This window comes from Vidua chalybeata, chromosome 1 (genome assembly GCF_026979565.1).
Source record: "Vidua chalybeata isolate OUT-0048 chromosome 1, bVidCha1 merged haplotype, whole genome shotgun sequence".
Lineage (NCBI taxonomy): Eukaryota > Metazoa > Chordata > Aves > Passeriformes > Viduidae > Vidua > Vidua chalybeata.
This window is the reverse complement of record NC_071530.1, coordinates 460,043-481,265: the sequence shown is the minus strand read 5'-3', so window position 1 is coordinate 481,265 and position 21,223 is coordinate 460,043. Positions and strand designations below refer to the sequence as shown.

At 70.6% G+C, this 21,223-nt stretch overlaps 3 protein-coding genes across 6 annotated transcripts; 2 read left to right on the top strand and 1 right to left on the bottom strand.

Moving 5' to 3' along the window:
- Positions 1-160: 160 nt before the first annotated feature.
- On the bottom strand, positions 161-7,426 carry ATG9B (autophagy related 9B). Its single transcript, XM_053962602.1, has 15 exons — positions 7,150-7,426; positions 5,502-5,625; positions 5,332-5,375; positions 5,144-5,208; positions 4,907-5,065; positions 4,310-4,451; positions 3,398-4,146; positions 3,128-3,281; positions 2,464-2,643; positions 2,136-2,381; positions 1,884-2,068; positions 1,502-1,604; positions 951-1,032; positions 716-822; positions 161-413 (listed from the first exon to the last, which is right to left on the bottom strand). Exons 2-14 carry the CDS (start codon positions 5,620-5,622, stop codon positions 731-733), a joined length of 2,322 nt encoding a protein of 773 aa, XP_053818577.1. The 5' UTR covers positions 5,623-5,625; positions 7,150-7,426; the 3' UTR covers positions 161-413; positions 716-730.
- A 100-nt stretch (positions 7,427-7,526) lies between these two features.
- Positions 7,527-12,622, top strand: ABCB8 (ATP binding cassette subfamily B member 8). The gene is made up of 16 exons (XM_053943244.1): positions 7,527-7,619; positions 8,227-8,506; positions 9,328-9,483; positions 9,563-9,657; positions 9,728-9,833; positions 9,916-10,077; positions 10,161-10,246; positions 10,319-10,416; positions 10,540-10,645; positions 10,752-10,785; positions 10,944-11,080; positions 11,194-11,288; positions 11,431-11,564; positions 11,705-11,852; positions 12,165-12,415; positions 12,499-12,622. Exons 1-16 carry the CDS (start codon positions 7,543-7,545, stop codon positions 12,577-12,579), a joined length of 2,046 nt encoding a protein of 681 aa, XP_053799219.1. The 5' UTR covers positions 7,527-7,542; the 3' UTR covers positions 12,580-12,622.
- Positions 12,623-13,738: 1,116 nt separating this feature from the next.
- Positions 13,739-21,068, top strand: ASIC3 (acid sensing ion channel subunit 3). Of its 4 annotated transcripts, XM_053949078.1 has the most exons (11): positions 13,741-14,718; positions 17,082-17,232; positions 17,309-17,436; positions 18,295-18,445; positions 18,524-18,580; positions 18,918-19,071; positions 19,706-19,797; positions 19,868-19,947; positions 20,020-20,091; positions 20,193-20,239; positions 20,746-20,923. In XM_053949078.1, the coding sequence occupies exons 1-11, from the start codon at positions 14,164-14,166 to the stop codon at positions 20,822-20,824; spliced, it is 1,566 nt and encodes a 521-aa protein (XP_053805053.1). In that variant the 5' UTR covers positions 13,741-14,163; the 3' UTR covers positions 20,825-20,923. The 4 variants fall into 4 exon arrangements, with proteins under 4 accessions (XP_053805069.1, XP_053805060.1, XP_053805053.1 ...); XM_053949094.1 differs by lacking the exon at positions 20,193-20,239 and having other exon boundaries at positions 13,739-14,718; positions 19,706-19,781; positions 20,746-20,835; XM_053949085.1 differs by lacking the exon at positions 20,193-20,239 and having other exon boundaries at positions 13,740-14,718; positions 18,369-18,445; positions 19,706-19,781; positions 20,746-21,068.
- The last annotated feature ends 155 nt before the right edge of the window (positions 21,069-21,223 follow it).

Sequence of the window (21,223 nt, the reverse complement as noted above, 5' to 3'; positions counted from 1 at the left end):
TGGCCCCGTGGCTCCCACCTGTGTGGTGCAGGTGAGTGCACCAACACCACTGCTGCCACCTGCCCACAACCCCCGGTGTCACCCCAGACTGCCACACCCTCATCCATGGCATCGGGAGCCCCAGCTCACCCCCAGGCACAGCCAGCGGGCACAGCCCCTCTGTAAACCTTTATTTCACCCGGTGCTCAGGGCACCACAGGGGGCACCAGCCCTCTGCCCCCCCAAAAACAGCACCTGGGGGGGCCCCTGGCAGCACCCCTGGCCCTGCACGGTAGTGGGGTCACCAGGGACGCCCCGAGCAGGGGGCTCCTACAGACAGGGCCCCCCTGGCAGCATAGTGGGCACGGCGAGCCCCCCATGTGCCCCTGGCAGCTCCCCCGGCACCTCCGGGGGGTCTCGGCACAACCAGGACCCTGCGGAGGGAACGGGGTGTCAGCAGGGACCCCAGAGCAGGGACCCCAGAGTGGAGACCCTGGCACTTGGGGACCCCAACACTGGGCACCCCAGCCGACGTGGCAGCCAGACCCCACTGAACCCCAGCCCCGGGGGTCCCTGTGCCCAGCCCCTCCGTGTCCCAGTGCGTCCCTTCCGAGTCCCTGTATCCGCAGCCCTGGGGGCCACCATGTCCCCAGAACCTGAGGGGTTCTGTCTCCCGCCCCCAGGGCTTTCCATGTCCCAATCCCGGGGGTCCCCCCTCCCCCGTGTCCCCACCCACCGGCACCGGGCCCGGCTACGTCATCGTCTCCTCTTCCTCCTCCTCTTCCTCCTCGGCCCACCCGCCCAGCGGCATCGCCCGCAGCTGCGAGGCCCGGGCAGCCGAGCCTGGGGGGCACAGGGGGGTCAGGACCTCCAGACCCCCCCCTGCCCCGGCTCCAGGCTCAGCCCCATGGTGGGGGGGCGTCAGCAGTGTCCCCCCAGCCCCCTGGGACACCCCACGGGCCGGTGCTCACCTGTGGTCACGAAGGGGTGTTTGGGGGCCCCCGCGGGCTGGGGGCTGGGGCCCTGCGGCTGCTGCTGCTGCTGCTGGTGGAGCTGGGGGGGAGAGGGGTCAAGGAATAGCAGAGAGCCCGGATTAGAGCTCAGAACACCCCCAGAGGCAGCCAGAGCCCCCCAGCACAGCAGAGCCCCCCATATTGGCATTCAGAGACCCCCATGGGGCAGCAGGACAGGGGTCCCTCTGCCCGGGACACTCCCCAGCCCCAAAGGAGTGGCAGAAGGGGGAACATGGGTGACACCAGCAGCTGTGCCTCATCCCCAGCACCCCATCTGACAGCGGCCAAGAACAGAGGTGTCACCCAGAGGGTCAGGGAGGGCAGGGCAGCCCGGAATGGCTCTGGGGGCAAGGGACAGGGGCCAAGAGACCAGGGCCAGGCAGGGCTCCCGGGGATGAGGCAGAGCACGCAGACAGTGACACTCTGGTGAGAGACACCAGGGAACCCCAAGGGACCTGCGTCCCGGGGTGCTGTGGGCAGGGGGAGCCCGGGAACCGCGGCTGACGCACCTGGTGCAGGTAGATGGCGTGAAGGCTCATCTCGGCGGAGGCCACCTCGGCCAGCAGCGCCGAGCGGCTCAGGCTGCGCAGCCGCGACTCACTCAGCGCCGGCCTTGGGGCACGGGAGGGGCGGCACGCGGTGACACCCCCTCCTCGCTGTGACACCCCTTCCCTGCCACGACATCCCTCCCTGCCACCGCTTCCCACTGTGACACCCCTCCCGTCCCCGCCACGACCCCCGTCCCCAGCACAACGCTCCTCCCCACCATGACAGCCCCCCTCAGTGACACCCCTGGCTGCCCTGACACCCTTCCAGCCCTCCCCACGCCCCCCTGTCCCCCATGTCCCCGCCACGTCACCCCTCCTCACGACCGCTGTCCCTTGTCCCCACCTGTCCTCGGGGCACTGGTGCCCCCCAGGGCTGTCGGGGGCTCCGCAGGGCGGGGTCCCCAGGGGGTTCCGCAGGGACGCCAGCAGGCTGGCGGTGGCGCTGGCCGTGCTGCAGGGCTGCCCAAAGCGCGGGTCCCGGGCCACCAGCCCGCTGGCCGCCAAGACACTGGTCACCAGCCCCTCGGGCTGAGGGGACACTCGTCAGGGGAGACACAGAACACCCCGCAGCGCCCCCCGAAGCGCCCCCACTCACCGCCAGGGCCGAGTCCTCGGACAGAAGGGACGCGGCCAGCGGCCCCTCGGCTAGCAGGTGCCGCGGGGCGGGCGCGGTGGCCGCGTCGCGGGTCACCTGCGCCTGGAGGTGGCCGAGGAAGCGGCGGGCGGGCGGCGGCGGCCGCCACCGGGGATTGCTCAGGGCGAAGCGCATCAGCGACAGCTCCGTCTTGCCGTGCTCCGCTTGGCGCTCCGGGGGGGCCTCCGTGTGTCCCTCCGACAGCCACTGCGGGGACAGGGACGTGGCACGCACCCCCGCAGGGGACACGCAGCCCCGGAACGCCTCAGCCCGGGCCCCCGGTCCGCACCTGGGGGTTGCCGTGGTGACGCACGTCCAGCTGCGCGAAGGAGCAGATGTCGCCCACCCCCGCCACCTCCACCGTGAAGTTGCGGAAGAAGTCCACGATGTCGAGGGCGCGGGGGGGGAAGGCGAAGATGAGGATCAGGGGTGTCACGAGGGGGCTCAGCAGCTCCTCCAGGATGAAAACCTGCAGTGGGGGGCAGTGGGATCTGGGGGTGTCCCGGGGCGGAGGCCCCAGGTTTGGAAGCCCTGGGGTGGGATGTCCAGGGCGGGGGGATCAGGGCAGTAGGTCCTGAGGAGGGGAGTCCTCGGCAGGGCTGCCCGCGGTGAAGGGGTCTCAGCGTGGGGGATTCCAAAGCAGGAGGCTCCTGGGATGGGCGTGCCCCAAGAGTGGGGAGTCCTGGTGCAGGAGGGTCCCATTGTGGGGGGTCCCAGGGCAGGGGATTGGGACAGGGAGTCCCAGGGCAACGGGGTCTTGGAGCAGAGGGTCCCGGTGTTGAGGGGTCCAGGCTGGGGATCCTGAGGTGGGGAGTGCCAGGGCTGGGAAGTCCCAGGATGTTGGGCTCCCAGTCTGTGGGGTGCTGGGATTGGGGAGTTGTGGGGAGAGGATGGTCCCAGGGGAGTGGGGTGCTGGGGAGGAGGGTCTCGGGCAGCGGGGGGGCTGCACCCACCGCCTTGTACTGGAAGAGCTGCGCCATCTCTGCTCGCGTCTCGGCGCGGCCGGCGCGGCCCTGCCAGTGCTCGGGCAGGTAATGAACGTGTGCCAGGACCCGCTGCAGCAGCTGCTCCGGGCACCACACCGCGTGCTCGTCTGGGATGAAGGACCTGGAGGGGCACAGCAGGGGCCCCACCTTAGCCCCCCGCTGCCCACCCGGCCCAGCACGGCACGGCACAGTCTGGCCCATCCACCTGGCCACCGTGACCACCACGCCAGCACCCACCTGGCCACGGTGACCACGAGCCCCAGCAGGGTGATGGCCGTCAGGATGTGCTGCACCGTCAGCACGTCCTCGTCGTACACGGTGAGCACGATGAGCACGGCCAGCACGGAGCCGGCGAAGAAGCCGACGTGGCGAGCCAGCACGGCCAGCAGCGGGCTGCTGAACGAGTCCATGTACTTGGTGGCCGGCGCGTGGCCGCGGCCGAGCCGCGCCTGCAGCTCGTGGCCCAGCTCGTTGAAGTGGCGCAGGTAGTGGCGCGCGTAGAGCGACCAGCGGCGCGCGCCCAGGCTGCCCGGGGCCCGCTTCAGCCCCTCGGCGTAGCTGAAGAAGGCGAGCAGCAGGCGCCAGCCCAGCACGCAGGGGCACAGCGCCAGGTTGGCCACCCCCAGCAGCACGGCCGCCCGCGCCAGCCCCCGCGCCAGCGCCCGCCGCGCGCCCGCCCGCTTCACCTGCGGCCGCAGGCTCCAGGTGTTCTGGAAGAGCGCGGCCGGGCCGCGGAACAGCAGCAGCTCCAGGTTGAACTGCAGGCCGCGCGTGAGGAAGACGACGGGGCCCAGCAGCGGGAGGCGGAAGCGCACGGGCAGCAGGGATTTGTTGACCATGGCCACGGTGTAGTTGCGGAAGCGCAGGATGCGGTGGTGGATGTCGAGCTCCGTCAGCTCCCGGCGCGGCACGCACAGGGGCTGGCGCCGCTGCAGGGCCAGCAGCCGGGCCTGCACCGACTGCCAGCTGTGGTTACACAGCTCCTCCTGCGGCAACGGCACGGGGATCGGCACTGGGCACCCACGGCACAGCCGGCGCTGCACGGCGCCGGGGTCACCCGGCGTGGCCCGGTGCCCCGTGGCGCCTCCCAGCCCGGCCCGGACCCCGGCCCCCCCCGGCAGCCCCAGCCCGGCCCCCGGCGCCCCTCACCGCGGGGATGCCGAGCGCGCGGATGTAGAAGCTCCGGATCTCCCAGTAGCCCACGAGACGCCGGAGCGCCGTGACCAGGCGGCACAGCCAGACCGCGCCCGCCAGCACCAGCAGGAACAGCAGCCACCCGCTGCCACGGAGCCTGCGGGGACATGGGTGTCACCGGTGCCACTGGAACCCCCCCACAGCCACACCAGTGCCAGCAAAACCAGAAGGCACCTGCTGACACAAAGCCTGTGGGGGACACAAGTGTCTGCAGGGCCAACACACCCTTCACAGGCAGCAGCCACCCACTGCCACGAAGCCTGAAGAAACATAGGTGTCACCAGTGCCACCAACCGCCTCACAGCCACCTGCAGCCTCAGAGACTGCTGGGGACACGTCACCCACAGCACCAGGACCCCACGCAGCCACACCAGTGGCACCCTGACCTCACAAAGCCACACTGGTGGCACTGGGACCTCTGCGTGGCCACGCAGACAGCAGCAGTAGCCACCCGCCGCCACTGACCCTTTGGGGACACGCGTGCCACCCACACCGCTGGGGCCCCATATGCCACCCACAGCACTGAGAACCCCCCCAGGGACCCCTGCCCACCTGCGGGCGCACTGCGGGGCGGGCAGCACGGCGTCGGGCAGCGTCACCTTGGCGCGCTCGGGGACGTGGCTGTGGTTGAGCGGGCGGGTGGCGAACAGGACGTCGTAGTCCACGCAGCACAGCAGGAACGTGCTGAAGGTGACGACGAACAGGAACTGCCTGGGGGCACGGGGGGTCAGTGGGACCCCGGTGTCACGGCCGCGTGGCACCGCACGGTGACAACGTGGCATCACTTACACCAGCTCGAGGACGTCCGAGAGCAGGACGCAGGCAAAGCCATTCCTCTGGTGGAACTGGTAGATGTGGGGGGGGGTTAAGGAGACTGTGAAGGGGTGATGGACCCCTCATGTCCCCCCCCCATCCCCGGAGTCACCCCATGCTCCCCCATGTCCCCCACAGTGCCACCAGGGGCTGTGCCAGGATATCTTGGTGAAGAAACTGTCCAGGTCCTTAATGTGGTGCCACGAGTCTGGGGGGAAAAACACGGGGGGGGTCAGGTGTGGTACCGCCCCCCACCCGGGACCCAGAAACACCACCTGGGGTCCCCAAACAGCCCACGGGACCCCGGATCCCCCGCCAGACGGGACCCCAGTACCTGTCGGTCCTTCAGTGACGTGCAGCAGCAGCTGCTCCTCCTCCTCCTCGCCGGCGGGCGAGTCCTCCTCACAATCCTCCAGCCGCCGGTACTCCCGGTCGTCCTCTCCCTGCTCCGCCATCACCTGCCGGGGAACGTGAGCACCTGCCGCCGCGATGGGGCCGCCGCGGGGCAGGTGGGGCGGCGGAGGGGGTCGGGGGCAGGTGTGGGGCACCGGAAATGCCACTGGGGTGCCGCAGCGCCGCCCGCGTGCCCCGAATTCGGGTGGCCTGAGCTGGCCCCGGCCGCGGGCAGGTGACACCGCAGGTGACACCTCAGGTGCCACCGGCCCGTCCTGTCCCACCGGCCCGGCCAGTGCCAGAGTCTGCCGTGACCCTGCAGGGCTCCCCGGGAGGGACCCCCGGCAAGCTCCGAGGGACCCCAATACTTCCCCCAGCCGTCCCCCGGGCCGTGCTGTGCTGCCCGGCCCGAGTGGGGGGACGCCTCTCCCCACGGACCCCTGTGTCCAGAGCCCCCCACACCCTTCCGCCCCACAGAGCCCCCCTCCCCATGGACTCCTGCACCCACAGACCGCACTCACCACGGACACACCACCCCGGAGCCGGGGGCAGCAGCCCAGAGAGGGACCAGCTCAGGACCAGTGCTGAGCCCTGGTGGCTTCTCAATGCTTTGCGGACCCCCGGCCCGGGGAAGGACTGGACCCCCCAGCCCTTTGGGGCAGGGCAGGACCCCGGACCTTGGGGCAGGAGGCAACCCCCCACAGGGGAGGACGGGACCCAAAACTCTTGGAAGGGACCCCAAACCCTTGGATGGGACCATCACTCCCTGGGGAAGGATGGGACCCTCACCCCTGGAGCAGGACGGGACCCCCCGTCCACCCACCACGGTCCCCTTACCGCCGCCCCGCAGCGCCGCGCGTCACCGGCGTCCCCCGCGGTGGCCACAGCCGGTGTCCAGCCAGGCCGGCGGCCGCAGGTGACACCGTCCGGCCCCACCTGTCGGGGGCTGACTCACGGCGCGGGGCTGATGCGGCAAGAGGGACCCGACCCCAGTTGTGCAACACCCCCTTGGGGACAGCGGCCGCATCCCCCGGGATCGGGTGTCCCGGCGGGTGACATCGGCACGGCCCGTCCCCAACCAGCTCCGCATCGGGAAGCCAAAAATACCCGCGGAGCCCGAAAATAGCCCGAGAGGGTAAAGGGTGGGGGGGCCGGGGGATCCCCGGGCCGGGACACCCCCGGGGCCAGGGACAGAACCCACGGGACGTGGCACCCGAGGGACACAGCGGCCCCCGGCAGTGGCCCCGCTGACCCTGCCGGGACACACGTGTGTTTCCGCAGCGTCACCTGTGTCACCGCGACTCCGCATGGGGACACGGACACCTGCCCGTGGGGACACGGCAGGGTGACACCCCCGTGGTGACACATGGCTGCGCCGTAAGAACACGGACGGGGCTCGTCAGTGACCCCCGCGAGAGACCCGGGACCACACGCAGGGGACACACCCGCCGCGGTGCCCCCGCGCTGCCCGCCTCGGGGGTCCCGGGGCAGCGGCCGGGCTGAAGGACCCCGGAAAGGAGCGGCGTGACCCCGCTCCGGGGACAGCGGGGCTCCGCCGGCCGCGGTAGCGCTGCCCCGTCCCCGCTCACCTGGCCGCTCGGAGCCGGCTCGGTCCCCGCCGGTGCCGGGCGCTCAAGGGGCCCCGCGCTCGCCGCCGGCCATGGCCGCACCGGCGGCAGCCCCGGGGGTCGGGGGTGCCGGTGCGCGCTCTGAGCTCCGGCGCGGGGTTCCGCCGCAGCTCCGGGAGTCCGGAGGGGGCCCCCGGGAGGAGCGGGTGTGCCGGCAGCGGGGATCGGCGGGGTCAGGGCGCGGAGCCCCGGAAGGGCCCGAGGCGCCGGAGAGGGGCCGGTACGGGTCGGGGCCGGCGCAGGGCCCGGGCCGCGGTGCTGGGGCTCCGCCCGCCCGGGACCGCCCCGGCCCTCCCCGGTCCCGCCCCGTGCCGCCCGGTGCCGCCCCCGGTGCCGCCCCCGCCCGGAGCCGCCATGCCGCTGCCGGTGCTCTTGCTGCGGGCGGCGGGCGCTTGGACCCGGCTCCGGCCGCCCTCCGTCCTGGGGCGCAGGTAGCGGGGGAGTGCAGGGCATCCCGGGAGGATCCCGGACCCTCGGGTCCCTTGGAGCGCGGGAACCCCAACTCTTGCTGGGAGGAGCCCCGACTCGGTGGTCGCGGGGGTCCCGGGGGTGCGAGTGGGGCTGCGGGGGAGCCAGGGGTCCCGGAAACTCCCTGGGGCTCCCGGACACCTGGAGCCCTGCGGGGGGACCGCGGGGAGGCCGGGGCTTCCGGGAGGTTATGGGGTACGTGGGCTTCCCGCAGCAGCGGGACGGGAGTCAGGGCGGGGGCAACACGTGGGCAGGTACTGGGGAGCCCCGGGCTACCTTGGGAGGACGAGCCCGCCTCTGGGTGTGGGGAGCTCGGCCTCTGCAGCCCTGCGGTGTCCGGGAGGTTCCCAGACTCACGGGCCCCTTGGCTGGGGGGGACACCCCGGCTCTGGGTGGGGGGAGCCAGGACTCCGGGACGGCAGGCGGTGCTGGGGGGATCCTGGCGCCCTCGGAGGCAGGAACACAGCTCCTGGTGGGGGGAGATGGGATTCTGAGGTTCCTGGGGTGATCCGTGGGGGCTCCCCCGGGTTCACTCACCCCCAGGTTCGCTTCACTCACCCCTCTCCCCAGTTTCAGGTATGGGGGGCGCCTGGGGCTGGCCGGGCCCCCCCGGCTGCCCCCGGCGCTGCCGGCCCCCCGCCGGCTGCTCCAGGCCGGCTCGGCCACGGCCACGGGCTGCGTGCTGCTGGGGCTGCTGCGCACGGCTGCGCGCTGCCAGGAGGCCGCCGTCCCCGCCGTGCCCCCCGCTGCTCCCGAGCCTCCAGAGTCCCCCCCGGAGACCCCCTTCGACTGGCCACTGTTCTGGACCTTCCTGCGCCCGCAGCTCCTGGCGCTCTCAGCTGCTGTTGTGGTGAGCAGGGCCGAGTGGGTGGCCATGGCGCCCTTGTCCCCACTGTCCCTGTGTCACACCTATGCCGTGGAGTGACACACTGTCCCGGTGCCACAGCACGATGGCCACTGTCCCATTGACACAGTATGGGACAGTGACTGCCATCCCAGTGACTGTCACTGGCTGTCACTGTCCTAGTGCCACAGCGTGATGGCCACGGTCCCCATGCCATGGTGTGGCAGCCACAGTCCTGGTGCCATTGCGTGACACCCAGCATCCTGGTATCCGCTGTTGTGTGACATGTGCTGTCCCAGTGGCACAGCGTGACAGCCACCATTCCAGTGCTGACATGAGATGGCCACTGTCACGGTGTGACACCCACTGTCCCAGTGTGACACCCACTGTCCCAGTGCCATGGTGTGACACCGACTGTCCCGGTGCCATGGCATGACACCCACTGTCCCAGTGCCATGGTGTGACACCGACTGTCCCGGTGCCATGACATGACACCCACTGTCCCAGTGCCATGGTGTGACACCGACTGTCCCAGTGTGACACCCACTGTCCCAGTGCCATGGCATGGCACCCACTGTCTTGGTGCCACAGTGTGACACCGACTGTCCCAGTGTGACACCCACTGTCCCAGTGCCATGGTGTGACACCGACTGTCCCAGTGCCATGGTGTGACACTCACTGTCCCAGTGTGACACCCACTGTCCCAGTGCCACGGCGTGACACTCACTGTCCCAGTGCTGTGCCAGCCACCTGCTGTCCCGGTACAACGGCGTGGCATGCCCCTGCTGCTGTCCCAGTGTGGTGACAGCCCTGTCCCTGTCCCACAGCTGGCACTGGGCGCGGCCCTGCTCAACGTGCGCATCCCGGTGCTGCTGGGCCAGCTGGTGGACGTGGTGGCCCGATGTGCCCGCGGCCACGTCTCCACGTACCTGCGGGAGGTGCGGCGCCCGGCCCTGCGCCTCCTCGCCGTCTACTGCCTGCAGGTGAGTGCCGACCCCCCGAAAGGGTGGGTGGGGGGTCCCGGGGGTGCCCCCCGGCCCTCCTGACCCCCCCGTCCCGCAGGGCCTGCTGACCTTTGGGTACATCGCGCTGCTGGCCCGCGTCGGCGAGCGGGTGGCCGGCAACATGCGCAAGGCGCTCTTCAGCGCCCTGCTCAGGTAACCCCGCGGGGATGGGGGACGGGAGAGACGGGTGCCCAGGGACCCCCACCCACCGCTCCCCCGGCAGGCAGGAGGTGGCCTTCTTTGATGCCACACGCACGGGGCAGCTGGTGACACGGCTCACGGCCGACATCCAGGAGTTCAAGTCTTCCTTCAAGCTGGCCATCTCCCAGGTGAGCCCGGCCGTCTCCCGGGTGAGCCCAGCTATCTCCTGGGCAATCCTGGCGGTTCCCCCCACCCACTGTGTCCCCCCAGGGCCTGCGCAGCGGCACCCAGACCGCCGGCTGCTTCGTGTCGCTGTACCTGCTCTCGCCCAAGCTCACGGGGCTGCTGCTCGTGGCGCTGCCGGCGCTGGTGGGAGCCGGCGCCTTCATCGGCGCCTTCCTCCGCAGCCTCTCCCGCCAGGCACAGGAGCAGGTAACCCTCACCTGAGAGCCCCTATCCCGCCAGCCCCGAGGCCGCGGCGTGGGGCGTCTCCACTGTCCCCGCTATCCCTGCAGGTGGCCAAGGCCACCGTGGTGGCCGACGAGGCGCTGGGCAACGTGCGGACGGTGCGCGCCTTCGCCATGGAGGAGCAGCAGGCAGGGTAAGGGGAAGGGCGGGGGCCTGGGGGTGGTGGGCGTGTGGCAGAGGGGACCCCAGCCCATCCCTGCCCCAGGCTGTTCCGTGCCGAGGTGGACCGTGCCGGACGTCTGAGCGAGCAGCTGGGACTCGGCATCGCCGCCTTCCAGGGGCTCTCCAACCTGGCGCTCAATGGTGAGTGGGGGCCACAGAGTGGGACCTGGGGGGCTGTGGGGTGGGACTCCCTTGGGCAGGACCTCCTCCAAATGCCCCTTCTGCACGTCCCCTTCAAATCCCAGCTCTGCCCCCACCCCACAGGCATCGTCCTGGGAACCATCTTCGTCGGTGGCTCCCTGATGGCTGGAGACCAGCTCTCGCCTGGCGACCTCATGTCCTTCCTGGTGGCCTCACAGACGGTGCAAAGGTCAGGGCAGGACCCAATGGTACCCCCAGTACCCCTGGCACCCCCTGTACCCCGCAGCCTGCCTGGGCACAGCCCTGAGCTCAACCTGTGCCCTTGTGCATCCCAGGTCCTTGGCCAGCATCTCCATCCTGATGGGCCAGGTAGGTGGGTGAGGGATCCTGGCACCCCCTGAGGCCGGAGATTCAGGTCTGGGGCTCTGGGGCTGCTTTCACCTCCTTCTCTGTGGGTGAGGTGGGGTCTGAGCGCCAGTGAGGTGGGGTCTGGGGGGCCATGAGGTGCTCCTGCTGTCCCCCCACAGGTGGTGCGGGGTCTGAGTGCTGGTGCCCGTGTCTTCGAGCTGCTGAGACTGGAGCCCCTCATGCCACTGCAGGGAGGAACCTCCATCCCTGCCCACTCCCTGCGTGGACGCATCTGCTTCAACCACGTCTCCTTCAGGTGGGTCCCACCAGGCCCCTTCCTGGCCCCCCACGGCTCCCTGAGCCACCCCAAGGACGGGGGATTGGCACCATGTCCCCACAGCCCTGCAGCCCCTGCTCCTGTCCCTGCAGTTATCCCACCCGGCCTGGCTACCCTGTCCTGCAGGACTTCAGCCTCACCCTGCCCCCCTGCCAGACCGTGGCCATCGTGGGCCCCTCTGGAGGAGGTACCAGTGCCCCCCACCCTCTCCCTGGGTGCATCCTCCTGCGCCCCAGTCCTCTGCCCAGTGTATGCCAGGGACTGGGAACCCCCCAGTGCTGCTGGAGCCAGGGGTCCGGAGCAGGGGGGCTCAGGGGTCCCCTCCCCAGGGAAGTCAACGGTGGCAGCGCTGCTGGAGCGGTTCTATGAGCCCACGGCGGGAACCATCACCCTGGACGGGCACGACATCGCCAGCCTGGACCCCTCCTGGCTGCGGGGGCAGGTCATCGGCTTCATCAGCCAGGTGGGGACAGCGCTGCTGCTGGCCGGGAGCCCCTGGCTGTCCCTGGGGAAGGGGACAGCTTCCCTGGGGAAGGACAGCTTCCCTGGGGAAGGGGACAGCCTGGCTGGGGCTCAGTGCTGAGGGCCGCGGTTCTGCCGCAGGAGCCGGTGCTCTTTGGCACCACCATCATGGAGAACATCCGCTTCGGGAAGCCAGGAGCCTCCGACGCCGAGGTGTACGAGGCCGCCCGGCTCGCCAACGCTGACGGCTTCATCCGCAGCTTCCCCCAGGGCTACGACACCATCGTGGGTATGGCCAGGGCGGGAGGGCTCAGGCAAGCGTGGGGCCCCAGCTGGGGTGATCCCGGTTCTGCAGGGCTGCTGGTCACCGCTGACGTTCAGCTGTGCCAGGGGGAGCTGCGGCCACGCTGGGCTGCGAGCAGGAGGGACGGGGTCCGGGTGTGGGAGCTCCCTGGCTCCGGGCTGGGGCGGACTCCCCGGGCTGATGTGGCACGGACATTCGGGGGGTTCCCTGGCTCTGGGTTGGGTTGGGTTGGGTTGTCCCCTGGGATGGCGCGGCACAGCATCCGCGTCCCCGCGGTGTCCCCGCGGTGTCCCGCAGGCGAGCGCGGCACGGCGCTGTCCGGGGGCCAGAAGCAGCGCATCGCCATCGCCCGCGCGCTGCTCAAGGACCCGGCCGTGCTCATCCTGGACGAGGCCACGAGCGCGCTGGACGCGCAGGCCGAGCGCGCCGTGCAGGCGGCGCTGGACCGCGCGGCCACCGGCCGCACCGTGCTGCTCATCGCCCACCGCCTCAGCACCATCCGCGGCGCGCACCTCATCGCCGTGCTGGCCCACGGCCGCGTGGCCGAGGTGAGACGCGCGGCAGGGCGGGCGCGGGCGGCGCCGGGGCCCCTGCAGGTGACACCGCCCGGCTGTCCCCGCTGTCTCCACAGGCGGGGACTCACGAGGAGCTGCTGCGACGCGGGGGTCTCTACGCCGAGCTCATCCGACGGCAGACCAAGGAGGGGTCCTGAGGGGTCCCCGCGCTGCTCCCCAATAAAGCGGGGGTGGAAGGCGGACGGGGCTGCGCTTTGTGCTGGGACGTTGCGATGGCTCCTCCGGGCCGCTAGAGGGCGCCCTTGGCACCGGGAGGGGCGGGGTCGAGGCTGAGTGACGTTGGCTGGTGGGCGTGCCCGGCGGAGCTGGCCCCGCCCCCGTGCCGCGCTGCCCCGGGGCGGGGCGGGGCGGGGGTGTCCCCCCTGTCACCCCTGCCCGGTGTCACCCCCCCACCGACAGGGGTGAGCGCTCCCTGTGCGACCCTCGGCGTGCGGTGTCCGTGTGTCGCCGTGTGACACCCCTGCCACTCCCCAGCGAGGAAAGGCTGCAGCACCCCGGGGGGTTGGAGGGGCTGAACCCCTAGGTGGCCTCGGGGTGGGGGACTCCTGCACCCCCCGGGATGGAGGAGCCCTTGCGTGATTTCTGTGATGGGGGACCCCGATATTATCCCCGGGGCAGGGGGCCTCGTGTGCCACCTGAGTGAAGGAACCCCTGGGTGACCTCTGGATGGGGAGACCCCGGTGTGACCCCCCCCCCCCCCGGTGGAACGGGGGGGGTCGCCTGTGTCACCCTCCAGGGCGGAGGCCCCTCTGTCACCCTGGAGTGGAGGGACCCTGTGTCATGTTCCGGGGGTGCATGACCCCGGGATGGGGGAGCCCCGGAATGGGGGTGGATGGACTGTCCCCTGTGCTGTCCTTCAAGGAAGGGGACCCTTGTCTCAGCACCCCCAGCCGGGGGGAGCCCTGTGTGACCCCCTGGGATAGGATTAGCCCTGCATGACTCTCCCGGGGTGGGGGAGTCCCACGGGTCAGCCTTTGAACGGGGGACCCGTGTGTCACCCCCGGAGTGGGGGGACCCTGCGAGATCTTTCTGGGGTGAAGGCTCCACTGCACCACTCCCCGGGGTGGAGGGAGCCCTGTGAGACCCCGGCATGGGGGGACCTCAGTGTGGCCCCCGAGCTGGGCTCCCCTGGGCTGCCCGCTGCAGGGGCGCTGTCTGCCGCCCCCCGTTCCCCGGGGGTCTCGGCCCCCCCGTACCCCAACGCTGCGGCCGCCGGCGGGGGCGGCGGGTGGAGCCGCAGGAGGGGCGGGGGCGGCGGCGGCGGGGGACGGCGGGGACCGGCGGCGGCTGCGCCGCCGCGGGAGCGGAGCCGGGAGCGGGACCGGGCTGGGGTTGGAACTGGAGCTGGAGCTGGGATCGGGGCTGGGACCAGATCCGGGAGCGGGATCAGGAGGGGGACCGAGGCTGGAATCGGGACCGGATCCGGGACCAGGGCTCGAACCGGGACCGGGATCGGAACCGCGACCGGGGCTGACGCTGGGGCTGGAACCGGGACGGGGGCTGCGCTGCGCTGCGCTTCCCGCGGCGCCGGTAGGGCAGCATCGGCACCGGCAGCGTGAAGGTCCGGGGGGAGCGAAGCGGCCGGTCCTGCCCTCCCATCCCCTGCCTTCCTCTCCCCTGCCCACCCTCCTCCCCCCTTCCCTCCCCGCCAGCTGCGCCCTGAGCCCGGCGCGGCGATGGGCTGAGGGTGCGGGGCACCGCGGGGCCCCGGCGGCAACAGGATGAGGAGGGGCTCGGAGGGCAGCGGGGAGGGCGAGGGGCTCTCGAGCCTGCGGGCGTTCGCCCACAGCTCCTCGCTGCACGGCATCAGCCACGTCTTCGCCTACGGGGCCGTGTCCCTGCGCCGCGTGCTCTGGGGCGGCTTTTTCCTGGGCTCGCTGGGGCTGCTGCTGCTCGTGTGCGCCGAGCGCGTCGCCTACTTCCTCACCTACCCGCACGTCACCAAGCTGGACGAGGTGGCTGCCCGCAACCTCACCTTCCCGGCCATCACCATCTGCAACCTCAACGAGTTCCGCTTCTCCAAAATCACCCGCAACGACATGTACCACGTGGGCGAGCTGCTGGCGCTGCTCAACGAGCGCTACGAGATCAGCAACCCGCAGCTGGCCGAGCCCCACGTCCTGGCCGCGCTGCGCGACAAGGCCAACTTCAAGAACTTCAAGGCGAAGCCCTTCAGCATGGCCGAGTTCTACAACCGCACGGGCCACGACCTGGCTGACATGCTGCTGCAGTGCTCCTTCCGCGGCACCGGCTGCACGGCCCGCAACTTCACCGTGGTGAGTGCCGAGGGGGTGGGGAGGGGACCCACCCGATGGCCCGGGGCTGCGGAGGGACACGGGAGTCCTGCTGAGGTCAGACACCGGCAGGTGATCCCCCTCTCTCATCCCGGCACCCGCAGCACTCTCGGCCCCTGCCCAGCCCGCTGGGGACACAGCGGGATGCCCCCGTGCTGGGTGCTGCAGGGGCGCCAGGCGGCTGCAGACAGTGCTCAGGATGGAGCGGGGCCCTGCTGGGCACCCTGTGCTGGTGGGGGTCTCTGCTGGCATGCAGGCACTGGGCAGGGGTGGTGGTGGGCACAGGATGCTCACGGGTACAGGACGCTCAGGATTACGGGGTGCTCACAGGTACAGGACGTTCACAGGTGTGCTCTCCTGTACGGGGTGTCACTTGTACAGGTGCTCACAGGTGCAGCCCCCCCCCACGTGTGCCAGCCTCAGGTGCTGCCGCTGCCCTGAGTGTTGGCAGAGGCTCCCATGGGCAGCTTTTCCATGCCCGGCATGGGTGGGGGTCCCCGTGCCAGCCCTGCTGTGACCCCCTGCTGCTGCTCCCAGCACCCTCCACCCCTACCTCCAGCCCCTACCTCCGTTCCTGCCCCCAGCACCCCCACTGTGCCCCCAAAACAGGGCAGGGACAGTGGCACAGGCAGGGATGATGAGACTTGTGTGACAGGCAGGGACACTGGGACAGGCAGGGATGGTGGCATGGACAGGATGGGCAGGGACAGTGTCCCAGGCAGGGTGGACAGGGGCAGTGGCATGGGCAGGACAGGCAGGGACATTGGCACAGGCAGTGATGGCGGCATGGGCAGCACAGACACTTCCCTCCTGCCACAGCAGCACCAGGCAGCAGCGTGGGCGCTGGGCAGCTCGCATCTGCCACGCCAGCTCTGCCCAGTCCACATCGCTGTCCCCAGCAGTTGCTGTCCCCTTAATGCTCTTGGAGCACTAATTAATTCAGCATGCAGCTTAGGGATGAGCCATCCTTTGACAGGTCTGTGCCCCCTGTGCCTCCCGAGCTCCCTCTGTTCCCGCCGTGCCCCAGTGCCCGTGGGCAGAGCTGCTCTGGCAGTGTCCCCATGGCACGGCCAGGCAGTGGTGATGGCCCCTGGGTTTGAGGGCCGGGACATGTGGCAGGAGGGCTGAGGGTCCCCAGGGCAGGACTCGGGGTGCGTGCACGTGCCTGATTAAGCAGCAGGGTCCTGGCTCCGTCTCCCAAAATCCCCATGCTCGGCCAGTCTTACTCCTAGCTTGGGATCCTCTGCCCTAGGCCATGGTGCTGAGCTCTGGCAGTGTCCCCGCACCTCATCCCAACCCGGGCCTCAGTGTCCCCGAGGTTCCTGGACACGTGGTGGGGCCCAAGGGCCATCAGGGTGAGCTGTGTCTCCTCTCGCATCCCCCGAGGCCAGTTGGATGGGGCAGGATGGGGTGTGGGGACAGGGGAATCTTCGGGGAGCAGGGCTGGGGGTCCCCAGGGTGCAGGGCGGGGGGTCCCTGTGTGACCCTGAGCGTGGAGTGCAGGAGGACCGGCAGTGCTGGGGCCATGTCCCCATCACTGTCCCCACCCATGCCCCCCCAGCATCCCCATGCCGGGCAGCCGTTGCCATGACACCCGCCCCCCCCTTTCCTCCTTGGGCACCGCATCACCATGGCAACGGGTCCCCACTTTGGGAGCAGCTCGTTGCCACGGCAACGCCCCCTCCTCTCCCCCCCGTGGGACATAACCCCCGGGTGGGGACACCCATAGCAGAGAGGGCCATGACGCCACGGGAACTGGGGCAGGAGTTGGGGGCCATGGGACCAGTCTGGGGGCTCAGGGTCACCCCGGGGACCCTGGCTGTGGGTGCCGATCCCTGGGAACTCAAGGTCACCCCAGGGTTCCTGGTGGGGGGTGCGGGTCCCCGGGGTGGCTGGCCCAGGACAGGCTCTCAGGTCTTGGGGGGGACATGGTGGCCTCTGCCGCTGTGACAAAGGAGTCCCGGTCCCCATCACCGTTCTGGCTTGTGCCCTCCCATCTCAAGTGTCCCCACGTGTTCCCTGGAACCGCGATGAAACCCAATATCTCTGCAGAGCCGCGGCAGCACAGCCTGGGCACCATCACCATCCTCGCCTTCTCCTGGCAGCACTGGCATCCTGTCCCAGGCACTGGGACACCATCCTGGGTCCTGTAGGGCACTGGGATCCTGTCCTGGCTCATGTGGGGCACTGCAATCCCCATTGCCATGTCCCCGTGTGTGTCCCTGTGTCCCCACAGGGTCCCCACAGTGGCGCTGAATGCCCCAACCCCACGTCCACGTGGGGTCCCTGCAGTGGCAGTGAGCGCCCTGTCCCCATGTCCCACGTGTTCCCCCATGTTCCTGCAGATCTTCACACGCCTGGGGAAGTGCTACACGTTCAACCCGGGGGGGCCAGGCCGCGAGGTGCTGACCACGCTGCAGGGCGGCTCCGGCAACGGCCTGGAGCTCATGCTCAACGTGCAGCAGGAGGAGTATCTGCCCGTCTGGGGGGACACAGGTGAGCACGTGTCCGTCTGGGGGGACATGGGTGAGATCCCCTACCCTGCACCTGACCCCCCTGCCCTGCTCTGCAGATGAGACCTCGTTTGAGGTGGGGGTGAAGGTGCAGATCCACAGCCAGGACGAGCCGCCCTTCATTGACCAGTTGGGCTTCGGCGTTGCCCCTGGCTTCCAGACCTTCGTCTCCTGCCAGCAGCAGCGGGTATCCGGGCACGGCGCCCGGGGCTGGGCACAGACCCCCGAGGGATCGGGATGGGCCCCTAGAGGGCTTGGGATGGACTCTCACAGGGCTCGGGATGGTGACCCAAAGGGATCAGAATGGACCCCCAAAGGGCTTGGGACAGCCTGGTGTTGCCACAGACATCCGTGCGGGGACATTCCAAGCCGTGGGTACCCCAGCCATCTCCATGGGGACACCCCCTGCCCAGCCATGCCATGGGTACCGTGCCACTGCACTGGCCGGGAGCAGCACTCGCCGTGGGGCAGCCCCACGCCGGGCCCAGGCAGCCCCCGCGCAGGCAGCGGCTCCGGCAGCGACCCCCGGCTCCTGCGGAACAGCCGCCGGGGGGGCGGCGGCACCCGGCCCCCGCAGCCAGACACCTAAATTTAGGTGCCTCGGGTGGGCGTCACCACGTGTGCCGGCACATGGGCGGCAGGAGCACGGCGGCAGCAGGAATGGCCCTGGCACCCACGGGCGGGGGGTGCTGCGTCTTCACCAGGCACGATCCCCGCACCAAGGGGAGGGGAGGGTCCGCACTGAGCCCCCCACCTGGCACGTCCTGTTCCCCGACAGTGCCGCCTGCCAGACTTCGCTGTGGCACCCAGTACGGGGGACAATTGCTGCAACACCCATCCCCGTGCCCCGAAAGGAGGAGACGGGGCGGGACGGGGGCTCTGCGGTGGCAGGACCCGCAGCACTGGCTGTGCGGGGCGAGCTCTGCCCGAGGGACGGCACTGCCGCGGGCTGGGAGGCGCGGGCGTGGCCGGGAACGACGCCGGGGACAGCGGGGCTGACACGGGGCCCCAGGACGCCGTGTTTTCCTTAGCGGGTGCCCGGCAGCTGGTGTACCTGCCCCCACCGTGGGGGGACTGCAAGGCCACCCCCATCGAGTCCGACTTCTTCACCAACTACAGCCTGACCGCGTGCCGCCTGGACTGCGAGACGCGCTACCTGGCCGAGAACTGCAACTGCCGCATGGTGCACATGCCGGGTGAGCGGGGGCGGCCGGGGGCCCCGGGACCAACCCCGCCCCTGCAGGCAATGCCAACCCCTGCCGCCTGCCCCGCAGGCAATGCCAACGTCTGTACCCCGGAGCAGTACAAGGAGTGCGCCGACCCCGCGCTGGGTACGTACCCCGTGCCCCACAATGGCCCCGGACACCCCTGGCCCCTCCCGGGAACCCCTGAGCCTCCCCATGCCCCCATTTCTGTGAGTGCAGCTCTGCTGTCCCTGTGTCCCCACCACTGTGAGTGCGGCTCCGGTGTCCCTGTGCCCTCGCTGGGGTGGGGGTCACCGCTGTCCCCAGATGCAAAGGGCCGGGCCCCCTCCCCGTGCCACCAACAGCGCCCCGGCACACTTGTCCCGGGTGGCACCCACCACCACCCAGCTCTGCCCCCGGAGCATCCCGCCCCCCCCCGCGGGCAGGGGTCCTGGGGGTCCCCGTCCCACCCACGCCCCCCCAGACTTCCTGGTGACGAAGGACAGCGAGTACTGCGCGTGCCGCACGCCCTGCGCCATGGTGCGCTACGGCAAGGAGCTCTCCATGGTGAAGATCCCCAGCAAGGCCTCGGCCAAGTACCTGGCCAAGAAGTTCAACAAGACGGAGCAGTACATTGCGTGAGTGACACCGCCACCTCCGCTGCCACTGCTGCTGCCACCGCGGTGTCACCCACCACCCCACAGCGTGACACAGCACGGCACAGCCCCACAGCCCCAGCACGACAACTGGCATCACGTTAGCACGGTGTGACAGTGTGACATGGCACAGCGCTGCCCCATGACACGAACCAGCACGGTGTGACACAATGTCCCCAGCTTCTATGAACCGACACAGCCCAGAGTGACAGTGTGACACGGCGCACCCACCCAGCATCCCCAGCTGACATGAACTGGGACAGCATGACAGTGTGACACAGCAGCATGGCACAGCCACGCACGGCATCCCCATCACACACAAACTGACAGCCCAAAGTGACAGTGTGGCATGGCATGGCACGGCATGGCACGGCATGGCCTCCCCTGTGCAAACCTGCCCCAGAAACCAGAGACCCACATGGCACAGCACAGCATGGCTCAGCATGGCCTGGCACAGCACGGCCCTGCACACCCTGGTGCCCCCAGCACCCCTCCGCCCTGTCCCACGGCAGCCCATGGCACAGTCCAGCCCCCCCAGCCTGACACAGCACAGCCTGGCACGGCTCCCCTGCAGCTGACACTGCCCCCTTGTCCCCTGTGTCCCGTGTCCCCCCAGGGACAATGTGCTGGTCCTGGACATCTTCTTCGAGGCACTGAACTACGAGATGATCGAGCAGAAGAAGGCGTACGAGGTGGCGGGGCTGCTGGGTGAGGGACGGGGGCCGGGGGTGCCAGGGGGACCAGGGCTCTGCCCTCACTGACGTCACCTCCCGCGCAGGTGACATCGGGGGGCAGATGGGGCTCTTCATTGGTGCCAGCCTCCTCACCATCCTGGAGATCTTTGATTACCTGTATGAGGTGAGCCCACCCTGGCCTCCCCCTGCCCGGGGCTCTCAGGGCTGGGGACTCTGACCTGCCCCCCCCCCCCAGGTGTTCCGAGACAAACTCCTCAGCCTGTACAAGGAGAAGAAACGGAGCCCCCGGAGCGATGGCGGCACCCTGGTAACCCCCCCGTGCCCCCCACTCCCCAGCCCCCCGCCCAGGGGTCGCACCTCATCATCCCCCCGCTCACCGCTCTCTCGTCCCTCCGTGCGCCCGTCCAGGAGCACCCGGCCGTCCCGGGCAGCCCCACGGCCCCGCGCACACCCAGGTACATGTGGGGGGACAAGCAGAGCCCCCCGGGGCTGGCACTGGGGTTGTGGGGCTGTCACTCCCCGGGGGGAGATGGGGGTCCCTGGGGGGCTCCCCAGGGCCAGCACGGGGGTGCAGGGCCATTCCCTGCAGATCTCCCGCTTTCCCTGCGAACCCCCCTGCATTCTCTGCAGACCCCCCCATTCCCTGCAGACATCCCCCATCCTCATCATCCCCCACAGCACCTTGTTCCGGGGTCCCCCCTGCCCCGACACCCCTCAGCCGGGCTGGGGTCCCCCAGCCTCCCCTCTGGGACGCAGTGGGGCAGGAGGGGGGAGTCTGTCTGGGGGACAGGGGAAGGGCCAGCCCGGCTCCAGGCTGGCCGCGTGGTGTCCCCTGCCGAAGTGGAGGGCTCCTGGGCCACCCTGGGGGGCACAAGGGAGGGGGCACGGGGCAGAGCCCCCCAGCAGGCAGGGCGCAGGGGGCCAGTGGTGGCAGTGGGAGCTGACCCCCACCCCCCTGCAGAGCGCCTGGCCCCCCTTGCCCGGCCCCACGCCCCGTCTCGGCGTCGCCCCGAACCTGCTACCTCGTCACCCGGCTCTAGGGTCCCCCCCGGGCCCCCCCGCAGAACCCAGCCCGCCCCCCCGCCGGCCGGGGGGCTGGGGGGACACCCCCGGGCCGCGGGGCGGCCTCCAGGCCTCCCCCACCCCCTGAGGGGGTGTCGGGGGGCTGGGGGTGAGGGGCCCCCCCGGCCCCGCTCCCACGTCCCTGCATGCGCTGCCTGTGCCCCCTCGCGCTGGACATGCAACCCCTCCCCACAGCCCCCCCGAATAAAGAGGTGCCCCAGGCCCCGGCTCCGGGCTGCTTGGGGGGACGGGGGGGCCTGAGGGGTCCTGGGCGCTCCAGGAACGAGAAGGCAGCACTGGGGGGGGGGGTCACAGGGCTGGGCTGGGGTCAGGGGGGTCTGTCACATGGCAGTGGGGGTCCCCAACAGCCCAGGAAG